The sequence below is a fragment of the Ursus americanus genome, chromosome 19 (assembly GCF_024610735.1).
Source record: "Ursus americanus isolate L20-20 chromosome 19, mUrsAme1.1.p, whole genome shotgun sequence".
Lineage (NCBI taxonomy): Eukaryota > Metazoa > Chordata > Mammalia > Carnivora > Ursidae > Ursus > Ursus americanus.
This window is the reverse complement of record NC_142145.1, coordinates 869,119-884,005: the sequence shown is the minus strand read 5'-3', so window position 1 is coordinate 884,005 and position 14,887 is coordinate 869,119. Positions and strand designations below refer to the sequence as shown.

General features: G+C 44.8%; 1 protein-coding gene across 2 annotated transcripts in view; it reads left to right on the top strand.

The window, feature by feature from the left end:
• Nucleotides 1–14,887, top strand: part of ATP9B (ATPase phospholipid transporting 9B) — a 256,636-nt gene that overhangs the window by 125,319 nt on the left and 116,430 nt on the right. For both annotated transcript variants that reach the window (XM_087869720.1, XM_045790301.2), the window contains 2 exons: nt 2,799–2,874; nt 8,654–8,730. In XM_087869720.1, coding sequence (XP_087725846.1) covers nt 2,799–2,874; nt 8,654–8,730 — 153 coding nt within the window. The remainder of the gene's footprint in view (nt 1–2,798; nt 2,875–8,653; nt 8,731–14,887) is intronic.

The window sequence follows — 14,887 nt, the reverse complement described above, 5'->3', positions numbered from 1 at the left end:
GCAGGGGGAGTGGGAGAGGAAGAAGCAGGCTCATAGCAGAGGAGCCTGATGTGGGGCTCGATCCCAGGACTCTGGGATCATGCCCTGAGCCAAAGGCAGATGCTTAACGACTGAGCCACCCAGGCGCCCCAAAGCCATTGATACTTGAAGTAATTACTTAAAAGAAGGGACTAAACTTCTGTCATTGTTCAGTTTTCTCTGTGTGCCTTATAGTTTTTTGTTTTGTTTTGTTTTGTTTTTTGTCCCTCATTTCCTACATTACTGTCTTCTATTGTGTTTAGTTGGTTTTTGTAGGGAAATGTTTAAATTTCTCATTTCCTTTTGTGTATATTCCATAGATGTTTTCTTTGTGGTTACCATGGGAATTACATTTAACATTCTAAAGATATAACACTCTAGTTTGAATTTATACCAACTTAAGTTCAATAACATACAAAGACTCCGCTCCTTTATAGCTCTGTCCCCACCCCTTTTGTTCGCTTATGTCACACAATTACATCTTTATACGTTCTGTGCCTAAAAATGTAAATGAATAATTCTTTTAAATGCACCAGCCTCTTAAATAATGTAGAAAACAAGATTTGGAGTTACAACCCAAAATTACAACAATACTAGGTTTTATGTATTAGTCTGTTAAGTCATGTAGAGAACAAAACATGCAGTTACAAACCGTTGTGACAATAATATTGGCTTTTATAATTGCCTGTGTACTTACTGTTCTTGAGATCTTTATTTCTCTGTGTAGTTTCGAGTTACTGTACCCTCCTCTTGCACCTGCAGGACTCTGTTGAGTGGTTCTTGCTGGAAAGGTCTAGTGGTCACATACTGTCTTAGCTTTTGTTGGTCTGGGAATGTCTTGATTTTACCCTGATTTTTGAAGGACAGTTTTGCTGGATATAGGATTCTTGGCTGACATGGGTGTGTGTGTGTGTGAGCACTTTGAATATACCCACACACTACCTTCTGACCTCCAGTATTTCTAATGAGAAATCTGCACCTAACTATGGGGATCCCTTGTATGTAATGCTTTGCTTCTCTTGTACTGCTTTCAAGATTCTCTTTTTTCTTTGTCTTTTTTTTTTTTTTGGTAAGATTTATTTATTTACATTAGAGAAGGAGATAGAGAGCACGTGATGGGGAGGGGCGGAGGGAGAATGAGAGAATCTCAGGCACACTTGCGCTGAGCACAGAGTCCAATGCAGGGGTCCGTCTCGCGACCCTGAGATCATGGCCCGGGCTGAAACAAGAGTTGGACACCTAACTGACTGAACTACCTGGGCGTCCTTGTCTTTGTCTTTTAAAACTTCTATTATCATGAGTCTCTATGTGGGTCTCTTTGAGCTCTTCTTCCTGGGATTTGGTTGACCTTCTTCACTGTTTACATGCATGCCTTTCATCAGGTTAGGGGTGTTTTCATCCAGTACTTCTTCACATGTTTTCTCTGCCCTTTTCACTCTGTCTTCCCGGGATTCCCACAATACATATATTGGTTTGTACCGTGGTATCCTGCACTCCCTCAGACCCTTCTAATTTTCCTCCACCTGTTTTCATTCTGTTTCCAGATTTGGTCATCTCCATCGTTCTGTGTTCAGGTTTGCTGACTCTTCTGCAGGGTTAGATCTGCCTTGAATCTCTTTAGAGAAATTTTCATTTCAGTTATTGCACTTTTGAGCTCTTGACTTTCTTCTGGTTTCTGTTTATGTTTTCTGTCTCCTTATTCATATTTACATTTCGTTCACAGATTGTTTTCTTGGCATTCTCCACATCTTCATTTTATAAAACATCGTTAATACTTCTCTTTTAAAGTCTTTGTCTAGTGTATCTGACATCAGGTCTTTTTCAGGGGTAGTTTCTGTTGATTGATAATTTTCCTTTATATGGGCCCTATTTTTTGGGGTGTTTTTTTTTTTAATGCCTCTTTATTGTTGAACACTTTTTTTTTTCTTTTTTGTATAATAATGTGGTAACTCTAGAAGTCAATTCACACCCTTCCTCAGGGTTTACTGGGTTTTTAATCATTATATTTATTTGTTTATTTATTATTATTATTATTATTATTATTATTATTATTATAGACTCTGTGCCGGGTTATCAGTCTGAGGTGTGCATCTGATGTCTTTTCAGGTCTTTTCTGAGATTTTTCTTGGGGACGCACAGTCACTTTGTGTTTTTTTCCATATGTGCAGTTGTTTTAGAATGTTCTAGTGTTTAATGTCTGGCTCCCAAAAAGGGGGTAAGGGGGCACTCGCCCTCTCGATGCCCTTGAAGTCACTCGAGCTGGAGCTGGAGGGGCGACAGCACGGGCGCCCAGCCTCCTGTGTCTGCACCTGTGTGATCAGAAGCAGCCATCAGTGATGAGAGCATAGACTCCTGCTCTTTGGAGGACGGGGCCCTTTCTGCCCACCTGGCATCTGCGGGCTGCTCCAGAAGCAGGTGCACAGCTGCCTGCCGCGTGGTTGGGTAGCTGTGACTGCACTAAGAGCTAGAAGAGACCAAACCGACTATTTCCCCTGGACAGTTGCAAGCCTGCAGCAGACTCCACAGTCCCCAGATAGTCCCATCAGACAGATTCTGCCCGTGCAGTCGTGGCCCAGGTTGGGAGAGATTCCTAGAGCTCCCTGCTCTGCCCTCTTCCCAGGATCCTCTGTCTCAATTCCCTTGTTTTTCACCTTTATTCTGCAGTGCCATTTCACTGCTCATTAACTGAATCCAGCTTGTACACTTGGTTTTATCACTGCAGATATCTGAAGTAAAAAGTTGCTTACTTGCCATTTTTCCCCTTCTCTCTCTCTGAACAGGAAGACTGTGACCCACCCGTTCATGAGAGTCTCAGCATAGAAAATACGCTGTGGGCGAGCACCATTGTCGCATCAGGTATGAAGCGAGTTCTCTCGTTAGCGTCAGCTCTCACGTACAGGTGGTGCTTTGTGTATTGGAGTGACTGGGCAGTTCTCTGAGAATGCCTTGTGCCACACAGGGACCTTACTGATCATACCCTGTAGTTGGCGGGTGTGGGGTAGGCCCTGAGGGGCTGTGTTCTAGGCAAGCTCTGGCTGTGGGCTGTGCATTGCAAAGAGCAAGACCCAGAGCAGTGGGGGGGGGGGGGGAGGAGGGGCAGGGGGTGCACCCTCCATGGCACAGGGCACACTCATTTTGCTGGTACTGATACCTTTTCTCGGCAAACTTGTCAGTGTCCCTTACTGGGAGGTGGCATAGCACAACTGGGGAAGCCAGTGGTGGTACTGGGGGGAGCTTCCCACTCCTTGGTCTCCCAGTAGGATTTGTAAGAGGTCACTGTGGTGGGTTGTCTGTTGGGGAGAAAAGTATTAGGTGAGATAGGGGGCCTTGGGAAGTATTCCATGTTGGGCCTTTGAGAACGAGGATGAAACTTCTTAATTTTCTTCTGAATGAGTGAAATTAGAGGATGTTGGAGTATTTCTAGTGGCTGAACGGGGGAGGTCCCTTAAATATACATTTTGGGAAGTAAATTTCTCTGGGAGGTATTCAAATCTAAATGATGACCAGCTTTCCAGAAAGTAGCTGACCTGCTAATGGTAACCAAGACTGAATCTTAGCAGCAGGGAGCTTGAAGGATGCTGGTGGGGAGGAAGGCTAGGGAATGGTCGGGGTAGGGTTGTCTGTCTGCTCAGTCTGTGGCCCAATGCCAGCAGCCTTCCTATCTTGGAGCCCTGTTGCTCTTCTGGTGGTTTTGTAAGAATCCCTCTGTGGACCAGGAGCTGTTGAATGCACAGGCCTGGGGAGCTCAGGGGCAAGGACGACTTAGTAAAGTGAGGCGGGTACTTTACGCTCTGCTGAGTACCCCCCAAAACAAAGAAGCCAAAATCCTTTCCTGGTCAGAGTTCGAGGGAGGAGCAAACAGGTGCGCCAGGTAAAGGGGTGGAAAGGTGTGCGAAGGGCTCGTGAGCGCACCAGCAGCTGTGTGAGGGCCTGGGGCAACAGTAGGCTAAAGAGGTTGGCACCGGGGCCTCATGCCCAGTGCTCGGGGGAGGGCAGGGCAGTTCTGTGTGCATGTGTGCCGGGGGGGAGGGGGCTTTGTGCACAGCAGCATGTAAAGCAGACTCCTCTAGGAGTCCACGTGTGCACCGTTTAGGGAATAGAGGATGAGAGGGGACTTAGTTTTATACTAATGTTTTCTATGTTTAACAAAAAGCTTGATGGCAAATGGGACAATTTTAATAGAAATTGAGGTATTTCATGATTTTTATACTGATGATTTTTTAAATTTCTCAAAAGAGAATGAGAAGAAGTTAAGGATAGATAGCACACCAAGGAGAGAGTCAGGGGGAGCAGGCCAGGTCTCAGGCTGTGTAGACCCCAGGAAGGGGAGACTCACCGTGCCCATGGGGTCACTGTGGAGAAGGCACTGTGGCCAGAAGTCTCAGAATCTTGTGCTTGTACTTCTTCCCCACTGCTGTTCTGTGCTGACCTTGCTGACAGCGGTGCCACAGCTCAGTGTGGTGCTGTCGTCAGTAGCCTCACTTCGTGGGCCCACATTGTTCGCACGGTCACACAGCCAGGCTGTCTCAGGATCAGGATTTGAATCCAGGTGGCTGTCCTTGACGGCTGTCACCCTTCAGTCTTTAGCATTTAATAGTTTATAGGAAAATATTTAAAACATACCACACATAAGCTGATACTTGGTTACAGATTTCACATTTTCCATGTCTAGAGCTGTATTCTATTTTGTTTCCATCATATTGAAGATGCTTTAAAAAAAAATGTGTTTTATTTGATTTTCTGTTCCCTGTGTATTAGAGTGTTGGTACTCATCCCCAGTGCTGTCGATCTGTGTCCTTTCTCCTCACAGAGACAGAAGCCCCCAAGCGTAAGGCTTCTGTGATGCCCCCAGTAATTCCCTGCACACACTTTTCTTCGCCTGTCCTCCACTCTCTAGGTGACCTTGACACGTGGTAGCTCCTAGTTGCATATGTGGCCAGAGCAGACACAAACCTAGGTGTCACATGTGCTTGCCATGTTGAGGACGGTTTCTGATGCCCTGATGTGTAGAACGCAGCTCACCCAGGCATTTTAACTTCCAAGAAAGTATTTATACTGCTCAAATACCATCCATTCAAAAAAATTTAAATAAGACACCTCTGATTTTAACTTGTGTTTGGACATTTTAAAAATGCAAGCTCTTTTCATTAATTTCAAATATTTTAACACATACTTACCTTTATTTAGAAACCTTAATAACGTGAGCTATTACTAGACTCTATATATTATCAGTGAGCAGTGTTTGAAAGACCTGGGTTTCCAGGAGTAATTTAAGGGCTCATATCTTCTTTATACTTGATTATAAGTTGAGAAAGAAAGACCAGATTTTTTTAAATCTTATTTTTTAAATGATATGTGTCCACCGAATTCAGGTTGCCTCCTAGTTGGGGTGAACGTGGGCCTTCCTCCCTTGTCCTGGGCTTCTGAGTGCATGGGAACGAGGGTTCACGTTAACACCACAGAGGATCCAAGGACCAGGGGTCACCAAACAGGGACAAACACAACTGCTTGTGGTGCCCTCCATCTTCCTCCCCCTGTCGGTCAGTGAATGTCGTTCCTCCAGAGCAGAGTCAGTGTCCCAGAGCGCTGCCACGTGGGAGACGATAAGTGGACAAGAGAGTTTTCTGATCTTAAACTGCCAGGAGACTGGAAGCAGAGATATGCCTCTAGAGCAGGGCTGCTTGGCGTGTGTGCCGACGGGGGTCCAGGGTGACCCCTCTAGAGTGGGGGCGTGTGCGTAGACAGGTCCAGGGCTGGTAGTGATTGCGATAAATACAAAAAATGAGAGTAAACACTTGGACACTTTTGTAGCAGTTTGATGAAATAATTTAATGTTGAAAAAATCAGGACCTATATATTCTTTCTGGTTTTTGTGTTGTTTCATTTCTCTTGGTAATTTTTGGCATGATATTTTATCAGACTAGTCCACGCGACAGATGAGAAATTTTAAAATCACACCCGTGCCTTTAGTGTGCATGGTTTGTGAGGCTCCTGCTGCAGAGAGGTTGCTGGATGGGTGTTGGGAAAGCAGGAGAGGCTGTCCCACGACAGTCCCCCGAGGGACCTGACCCGGAGAGCTCTGGTGTAGCTGCACAGAAGAGCGTGGTGGCACGTGGTGCAGGAGCAGTGGGAGTCGCAGAGAACACAGCAGCATGCAGCACCCCATGTTGCTGCTTCTCGAACCTTGGGTCTCAGGGGTAGGCAGTCATGGCCGCTGGGAAGGGGGTGGGGCAGCCCTGCCATCCCTGGACACACGGCACGGTGGGTGGAGCCCAGACCTGGTGCAGGTCGCAGTGTCAGTCTGTGTGCCTGGCTCAGTCTCTCCATGTTGCTGTCCCGAGGCGAATCCATAGTCTTTGCTGGCCATCTTCTTAGTGTTCGCTGTCCATTCCAGGTGCAGGAAAACTCTGGAGTGAGTGGGTACCCATGCTTGGGGTTCTGTTGAGACTGGCACAAGGAAAGCAGTTTCTTCACGGGAGCCAGCAGGTTCCTAAGTGACAGTCAGGAAAGACTTTGGTTGGTTAAGAGCTCTTGAGGTCTATCTGTCTGTCTGTCTCTGACACGTTATCTCTTGTCAGACTTTCTGATGAATGTGCTCTGTTGTGTTCCGTCTCAGGTCTCATTTTCTAAATCAACAGGTAGTCCCTTTTCCATATGTGTATGTATTTGCCGTACCTACCGGGTCTGCTCAACCTTTCAGCCTGCCCTAGCCCATAAGTAGGTGGCCTTTGTCAAAAAGAATGGAGAGTACTGCAGGTACTTCGTACTGACTTTAGTAATTTTAGTAGTTAAAAAGCATGACAGACTCAGGAAAACAATGCATTATTCTAAGTACACTGAATATTCCTTTTTAGTGAAAATGGGATGAGATAATACATATGAGAGCCTTTACCAGACTTCAGTAGATTATACAAGGAAAACTATAGGAGGAATTCTGTTAAATACTCTTTACGTATGATATACTTAAGATGCAAATACTGATTATATATAATATTATGTGTATCTGAATGCATTATGTTTTGTTAGTCTTGTCATTTCTCAGATTGGATTTTGGATACTTCTGACTGTAATGCCAGCCTAGAATCAACATTGCTAATAGTTTGTCTGGATTTTAGGACAGTGTTTTCTGGCCTGATTAATTTTTAAGTCTTTTCTGAGACTCTTTGTTCTGCTGATATTAAAAATAATTTTGCAGTTTGTCTTGTTCCGTTTTTGTACTTTTTTTTTAACATTAGTGAGCTTATTTAACATGAGACACTCCTATATTTTAAGTTAAGTTTAATTGGCAAAGTAGGAAGAAAATACTGATCAGTCACATTTAACATACTGCTTCATTGATGCCAGAACTGCCGCTGTTTGTTTTGGGAGAGTCCTTGATGGTACCGGGTCACTCTGCAGTCCGTGCTTTCCTGAATGCTAAGTACGGACCTGTCATCTGCAGGTCTGGTTGGACAGGGCTCTAGAAAGGTCGCATCTGTGCTGTTTGGGCCGCTTCTGTGCTGGAGGGGCTGCTCTGCTTTCGGGGGCTCAGGAAATTCAGCCTCGCAGCTCTGTCAACAGCACATGGTGAAAAGGGGGGGAGGAAAGGAAATGCTTATTTTGCAAGACACATGTGTAACCTCTTCAGGAATGTGATCGCTGAGCAGCCCTAGCACCTCCCTGTCTTCCTGAACATTCCACGGAGGAAACCGTTCGTTATCTAATGCGTATAATGTGCAGCTATCTGTTCATATAAATCCAAGAGGTTGCTAAAATCACATTTATTCTATGGGTCCTGACTTATGACACACTAAATTTCACACATTAATGTGACATCAAAGAGTTTTTGTGTAGCGATTCTAGTGGATTCTGCAGTGGTGTTTGTCTCAGTGAGTATTTACGGACGTGATTGTCTTTCTTCAATCATTTCTCATCCTCAGAATTTATGAAAACCAGGAATATAAATTATGCATAGCTGCAGTTTAGAAACAGACCTCTATGGTTTTTAATTTGACACTACAGAGGTGAGTGCCTCTGAGCTTTCGTAATCCAAGGGTTGTTCTAGGGGTATTTTAGTATTCTTTTACCTTAAGTTTGATAGGAAACCAGACTTTTCAGGAGACGTGAGTAAAAAAGACTAATAACATCTAAATTCAACTTCAGATATTTATGTAATTGTTTATCCGTGTTTTAATTATATATGTGCTAAAATGTCAGCAGAGGCTGTTAGACCTGGTAGTGCCTGAGTCTCTCGTACAAGGAAGGTGGTTCAGCTGATGCAGTCTTGGTATGAAGGTCCCACGATGCATCTGACCACTTGAGAACGCAGCCTCTCTTCACTTACCTGTGCTATTTGCACATGTGAACCAATGAGCAATGTCACCCTTTCTCTTGACAGTGAACAGAATGTCAGTACATTTTCTAATGTTGAATGGAGGTAAATTTGTATAGCTTAAGAAATCATTTGAGTTCCTCAGAGTTTATAAAGTTGAGATTAGACTTTGTTGAACTAGCCAAATTAAATGTGCTGTTAGATAAATTTATATAAAATTAAGTAGTGAATAATATTTTCCATCAAGACGATTGATTAGAAAGTGTTCTCTCTGTGCTTACCCTTTGAGGCATCTCTGTAAGGACCACTTTCGTGTTTTTGCAGGTACTGTAATAGGTGTTGTCATTTATACTGGAAAAGAGACTCGAAGTGTAATGAACACATCCAATCCAAAAAATAAGGTAGGCTAGATTAAGGAGCAGCTGCTTTAATGACTTGATTTTCCCTTTCAGTAAGAAAGTACGTGCAGTTCTGAAGAGCTGGCTCACTTTAGCTTAATATTTAACCTAAAAACAGACTTTCAGAAATGTTGGTGATTTCGGATGTGCATTCTCTGTGTTATGTAACAGCATGCTCATACTGAGGAACTTGCAAGTATCTTTTCTTGGTTAATCCGAGTGTCTGTGCCTCTTAAGTTTTCTTTGTTGGATATACAATTTGCCTGTAATTTGATTGATAGTGTGGTCTCTCCTTTTCAATTTATTTATTTTACAGTTTGCACTCTTTTTTTTATGCTGATTATTCATTTTTAAAATAAAAGAATCTGTATTAATATTTTATAGTATTTGATAGTGTGACATTGTTGAACTCATTTATTTTCATTTCACAAGCATGTTGAAAACAACTTTTAGTGTAAAGACTTGATTACGTTCCTGAATCGATGCTGTTCCTGTTCTACTCCGGAGGCGGTTGTGTGTGTGCACAGCGTGTGTATCCAAGTTACACAGGAGCAAAACACTCAGTTCGGGTTCTCCGTTGCTATTATGTGGTTAATGCGTTTAGTAGAGTCAAGTCACAGAATGTGCTGATGTCCATGTTATGAGAAGCTCTCTTTAACTGTGCAGTTTACTCCTCTTTATTTGAAATGTAATCTGAGGTGTATCTAACTAGAGCAAAAAAAAAGCACTGTCATGGATTCCTACCTTGCTTTGTGAGTAATTAATAGAAAAGGTTGTCTTTTGTAGGAAGTTTCATTGCAAAGCAATAGAAATGAAATAATTCTTTGAAAAGGTATTTCTAAGGACAAGATGTACTCCGTTTTTTCAGCTAAATACTATTTTAAAAAACAGTCACCCCTCCCAACACGAGGAAGGCGCCCCTTACCCTTTGAGCGTCTGTGCCCATGTGCAGTGCAGCAGAGTGGCTCTGATGTGTCCTGTCTGGAGAGTGTCCTTGCCCCCGCAGGTCACACGAGTCATCCCAGGGAGCTTGACGAAATAGGGCTCGTTAGGACTCCAAATGTGTGTGTGTGACACATTTACTAAAGTGAAAGACTATTATGTTAGTATAAATTCTGACTGTGATAACGGGGAAAATTATCCCTGCTGATGTATATTACAACTTTGGGCTAATTGGAGGAAACCAAATATACCACAAGTCATTATTTTTTCCGTAGAGTTAAATTTATTTAAAAATAAATTATTAAACAAATTATTGACAGAATTACATGCATATTTGTGTATGTTTTCTGTGAAGTACAGCGACTTTTTTCTTTAGTAAGCAAAACTAGAATGTTCTACTGATGCAAATACAAGTTCTGGGATATATTTTGTTTCTTAATCACTTCTAATCATTTTACTTTTAGGATGACTTTGAGGGTAATTTTAATTTTAAATATTAAGTTTTAAAATCTTAAAAGTTATCCTGTCATGTAACACAACTCCTGTTTCCTCCCACCTTACTCTTCAGGGCAGCCTCTTTTCTGTCCCCTCCCATTGCCTGTGTCCATACCTCACTGTTGTGCACACACCTTAGGTTTTGGCTCCCATGTGCTTCCCCTTGGGCGTGGACACAGAGGTAGTTGGGTGACCTTTCCCAAGTGTATGCCTGCGGTGAGGAACTCTGGCCTGGGGCTTTGCTGCCTGGTTGGAGTCTGGGCATTGCCACTACCTAGCTCTGTGACCCTGGGCAAATGGCTTAATTCTGTGTCTTACTGCTCGGTCCATGTTACCCATCAGTACTGTCTTCCTGTAAAGTGAAGTGTGCACTGTGAATGAGTGCCCAGCCCTCGTTGTCGGCCTGAGATACTCAGTGTACACCTGGCTGTGCAGGCACTCCACCCCGCGCTGCCCCGCCAGGTGGCCTGGAGACCTGCTCCTTGCCCATATCAGCCTTCCTCTTCCGCTCCTCCTCTTCTTCCTCTTCTTCCCTCCCTCCTTATAAAAAAAAACACCAAATAACTAAATTTCCTTGGTGTTAACACACCTGTAATAGGAAGGGTATCTTTGACTTTTTGCAGAACCAGATTCAGAACCCGCTCTGTCACTTGTCAGCCTCACATAAGGAGCAAACGTGCTCGTTCATTGGCTGGTACCTTCCTGGTGCTTCATCAACAGTCAGACCTCCCCTTCCAGTTGGAGATCCTTGTAACTGTGTTCGCTGAGGCCCAGGCAGAGCACTGACGTGTGGCAGGTGCTGTTCAGAGCTCTGTGTGTGTGTGACGTCGTGAATCTGCACGACCACCCTTGGAGGAAACGGTGTCATCTGGTTCTGGAGCGGGGACGTGGTGCGGGAGGCTGTGCTTGTCACCGTGGTGCGTGCTTCTCCGTGAAAGCACTGTGGGTCACAGAGCACCAACTTGAGGGGGAAACACTTTTGTAAATTAAGGAATACTCTTAGGAGAAGAATAAAATCTCCAAATTTGCATACATTATTAAATCCTTCTAAGTGTCGAATGCCAGATTTATAAGAAAAAATTTCTGGAAACATTATAAGCATGCTACAGTGGGCAAAAAGTAACATGTGATTTCTCTAGGGGAGGTACTGATGTATGTTGAATGAAAAGATTTTTGTGATGTTCGAATCCCTAAAGAGAGAAAGGGAGACGGAAAATATTATTCACTGTAAGACGTAATGTGAAGACGACATCTCAGTGTTCTTCCGGTAGCTTACTAAACCAACAAACATCTGGACTTCAGAGAAGGCCACTGGAAATAAAAAGGAAACATTTCCAAGGGAAATCAGATCATTCACCTGAGTTTCTCTTCTCTAGGGAAGCACACTGTTCCTTATACCGCATTAGGGGCAGCAACAGACACGGTGGTCAGGCGAGATTTTGCTGTGGCTTCATGACAGCAGAGAGATTGGGGCTGGAAATATGTATTTATGCTTGAGTCCCGTAACTGAGTCATGCAGTGATACAGATTGCCCTAAAAACCCCAGTGGCTTACTATAACAAAGACTGCTTTTCTCCTCAGTACGTGTCTGCCATGTTGGCAGGTGCTCTGCTCTTCATGGTGCCTCAGGGAACCCTCCTGAGTATGTGCTTCCATGACCACTGGGTACGAAGACACAGATGTAGCAGCTTACATACTGACTTTTGCAGCTCTGCCTGTGAGTGGCACAGGTCACCTTTCCTTGGCCAGAGCAAGGAATGGCCTCACGGAAGTTGAAGGAATCAGGAGAGTACAGGCCGACCCCAGTGCAGAAGGAGGGAAAGGGGGAATATTTAATGACTTAGGACCACTGACTACCCCAGTGTGGTCATAGATGAGAGTTCCTAGGCCTTTTGTGTAAGTAAAAGCCAAAACAAAACAGGAACTTCGTAAAATCCTGAATAGTGCTGGCAGTGAAGGGCTGAAGCTGAGGAAGAGGAGCTGGGAAGGAAGGCTGAAGGAGGAAGGCACTTCTAGCGGTGGGTGGAGGTCCACAGCGTGCCGGTGCTATGGAGGTCGTTGGTGGGAAAAATGAAAAGCGATGAGTGGATTTAGCAACGGGAGAATCATTGTCTTTGATTTGTTTGGGGGGAATCAGATGCAAAAGCAGATGGGGGACCCTGTGAGGAAGGTCGGGGATGAGGGGAAGGACAGCAGGGCCAAGGATTGGGAGGGTTGGGAGGGAGCCCAAAGCACTGGGATTTTACTGATTTTGTTTGTTTCTGGTGAGAAAATTGCAAGATTATTCATGCTGTCCATGAAAGAAGAGAGCGCCTTAGTTTATAAAGGGGAAGCTGTAGTCTGTGGAAGAATGAGTGTCACGGGCATCCTGCAGTCACTCAGATCACTGGAGAGAAGATTCTGTGTTGTCATCTGGAAAGAGCTGCCATGTGCAGTAGGGCTTGGCTCCGTGGCTCTGGACACATGTGGACAGTCCTCAGTCCGTTAGCCAGTGTCTCTCGCTCCGTAGTGCGTTTGTTCCTGCCTTCCCTGTAGCGTGTGGAAGAGGGACATGCTCATTTGTGAGCTTCTGGGCTGGAAGAAGCACTACTGGAAGAGCAGTGCTGACTGGCGGGGGAGAAGCAAGTGACAACAGTCATTCCAGTGGCGAGAGCTGGCGCAGCACAGCAGGCAGGAGGCTGAGAGGATTCGCCTCACAATTCAGCTTCGTCAGTTCTTGAGCAGTGTGAAGGACCCAGCTGCTGCTGGAATTCTTCAGTTTGTAATGGAGACAGTAATGAGCATGTGGCTTTCTCAGGCCCATGTTCAGGAGCCTCAGAGCAGAAGCAGACACGTGGACAGAGAAATGGCTGGTCCGGAGCGACAGGTGGTGGGGCGGGTGGGTCAGGGGGAACTTCGAGCAGTTGTGGCCACACCTGTCTGCAGGAGCACACTAGACGTCACGGCCCCCTCATAGGGCCCCTGTCCCCCTTGCCCTCTGCCCCATGCAGGCGTAGAGTCGTTGGTGAGGGCCCTTGCGCAGAGCCCTGTCTCCCCTTGGGAAAAGCACCAGCCGCCCTTGTGGGTCAGGGGACGTGAGTGTGACTTCCCCGTGGAGGCCGGAGGTGCTCGTGCAACAGCATTTGTACCTTTCAGAATACCCTCCCAGAACTGAGTAGAGGGATACTTGCCATTTAACCAGTTTTGCTAGTTGCTTCATAAAACCTATTTTTAAACTTGTCATTCTGCCCATCTCTTTTCCCAAGCCTTAATATGGGCATTTTTCCTTTTGTCTTCATTTTGTCTATTTTGTTCTTCTCTCGCTGCTTGTTAGAAAATGTCAAACAGAAAAGTGAGGAGAAAAGCATGATCACTTGTCTCATCTTCTCCTGTGGCCACAGATGCCTACCACTCTATCCCAAGCACGCATTTTAAAGAACAGAGATGGGGGCGTCTGGGTGGCGCAGTCGTTAAGCGTCTGCCTTCGGCTCAGGGCGTGATCCCGGCGTTCCGGGATCGAGCCCCACATCAGGCTCCTCCACTGGGAGCCTGCTTCTTCCTCTCCCACTCCCCCTGCTTGTGTTCTCTCTCTCGCTGGCTGTCTCTCTCTGTCTAATAAATAAATAAATCTTTAAAAAAAAATAAAGAACAGAGATGAAGGCACTTTCTCTAGCTGCTTGTTAGCCACTGTCTTGCTCTGCGACACCACTCTGTCCACACGGTCTTGTCTCGTGGCCCAGCTGAGTGGCCCTGGGCTGGCGGCATCAGCATCACCTCTGTGTGCATGGAGGCTGCCCCTGGGTGTCTGTCCTGGACCTCCTGGATCGGAACCTGGGGTGCAGCCACCCCGGAGCGCTGTGACGTGTACTGATAACCAAGAGACACCGCCTCCGCAGGGGCCACGACAAACCGAGATGTAAAGAGAGTTCGTGGGCAGATTAATGAAGCTGCAGCCAGATTCCCTGGCTCACGGGTGCCCCACGTTCGTCCACCCTTTCAGCTGATAATTTTATAGAGTCAGAATATACAGCTTCAAGCTTATTACAAGGGTTTATCAGAGTACTTCTTAAAATGTAGCATGTTTTATCCAGTTGTGGTGATTAATACCAAATTCTGCGGTGGTGTTTGATGGAGGAGAGTCGTGAGATCTAGGCCAGTCCTTGAGGCTCTTTCAGGATGAGAATGCGTGTTTCCAGCGCACCAGCAGGCGCAAGGCAGGGACATGGGCTCTACCCAGTCTGAAATTGTTACCTTAAAACTTCCAACAAATCAAAAGTTTTTATTACTAAGCAGTTACTTTTATAATAATATTTAGTGAAAGTTTAAATTATAAGGGATACAACTTGAGTAATGGACTGTTTTATAAAACCTAGCTTGAGATATATTTAATAAGATGATACTTGATTACATTTAAGAGGGAAAAATTCTTACAGGAGGTTAAGAAAAATCAATTGTGACAGGCTGCCATTTTCATGCCATTCATAATAATAAGTTGCTCAGAGCAAGAGCATCAGGGATGAAATGGTAATACAAATTGCTTCAAGCAGTTATTGTAATCCCTTGGGCATATTGATTTGTGTTTCTAATAAAAAGATGCTTTCAAACGTCTCACTGACAGACAGACAGGTGATATGTGCCATTATGTGAATTAGAGCTGCTTCTTGTTCTCTGAATTGTTGTAGAGGCATTTTCAGATAACAGAACAAAATAGAATCAGCTCTGCTGTACTTTATGGGTTGAAGCA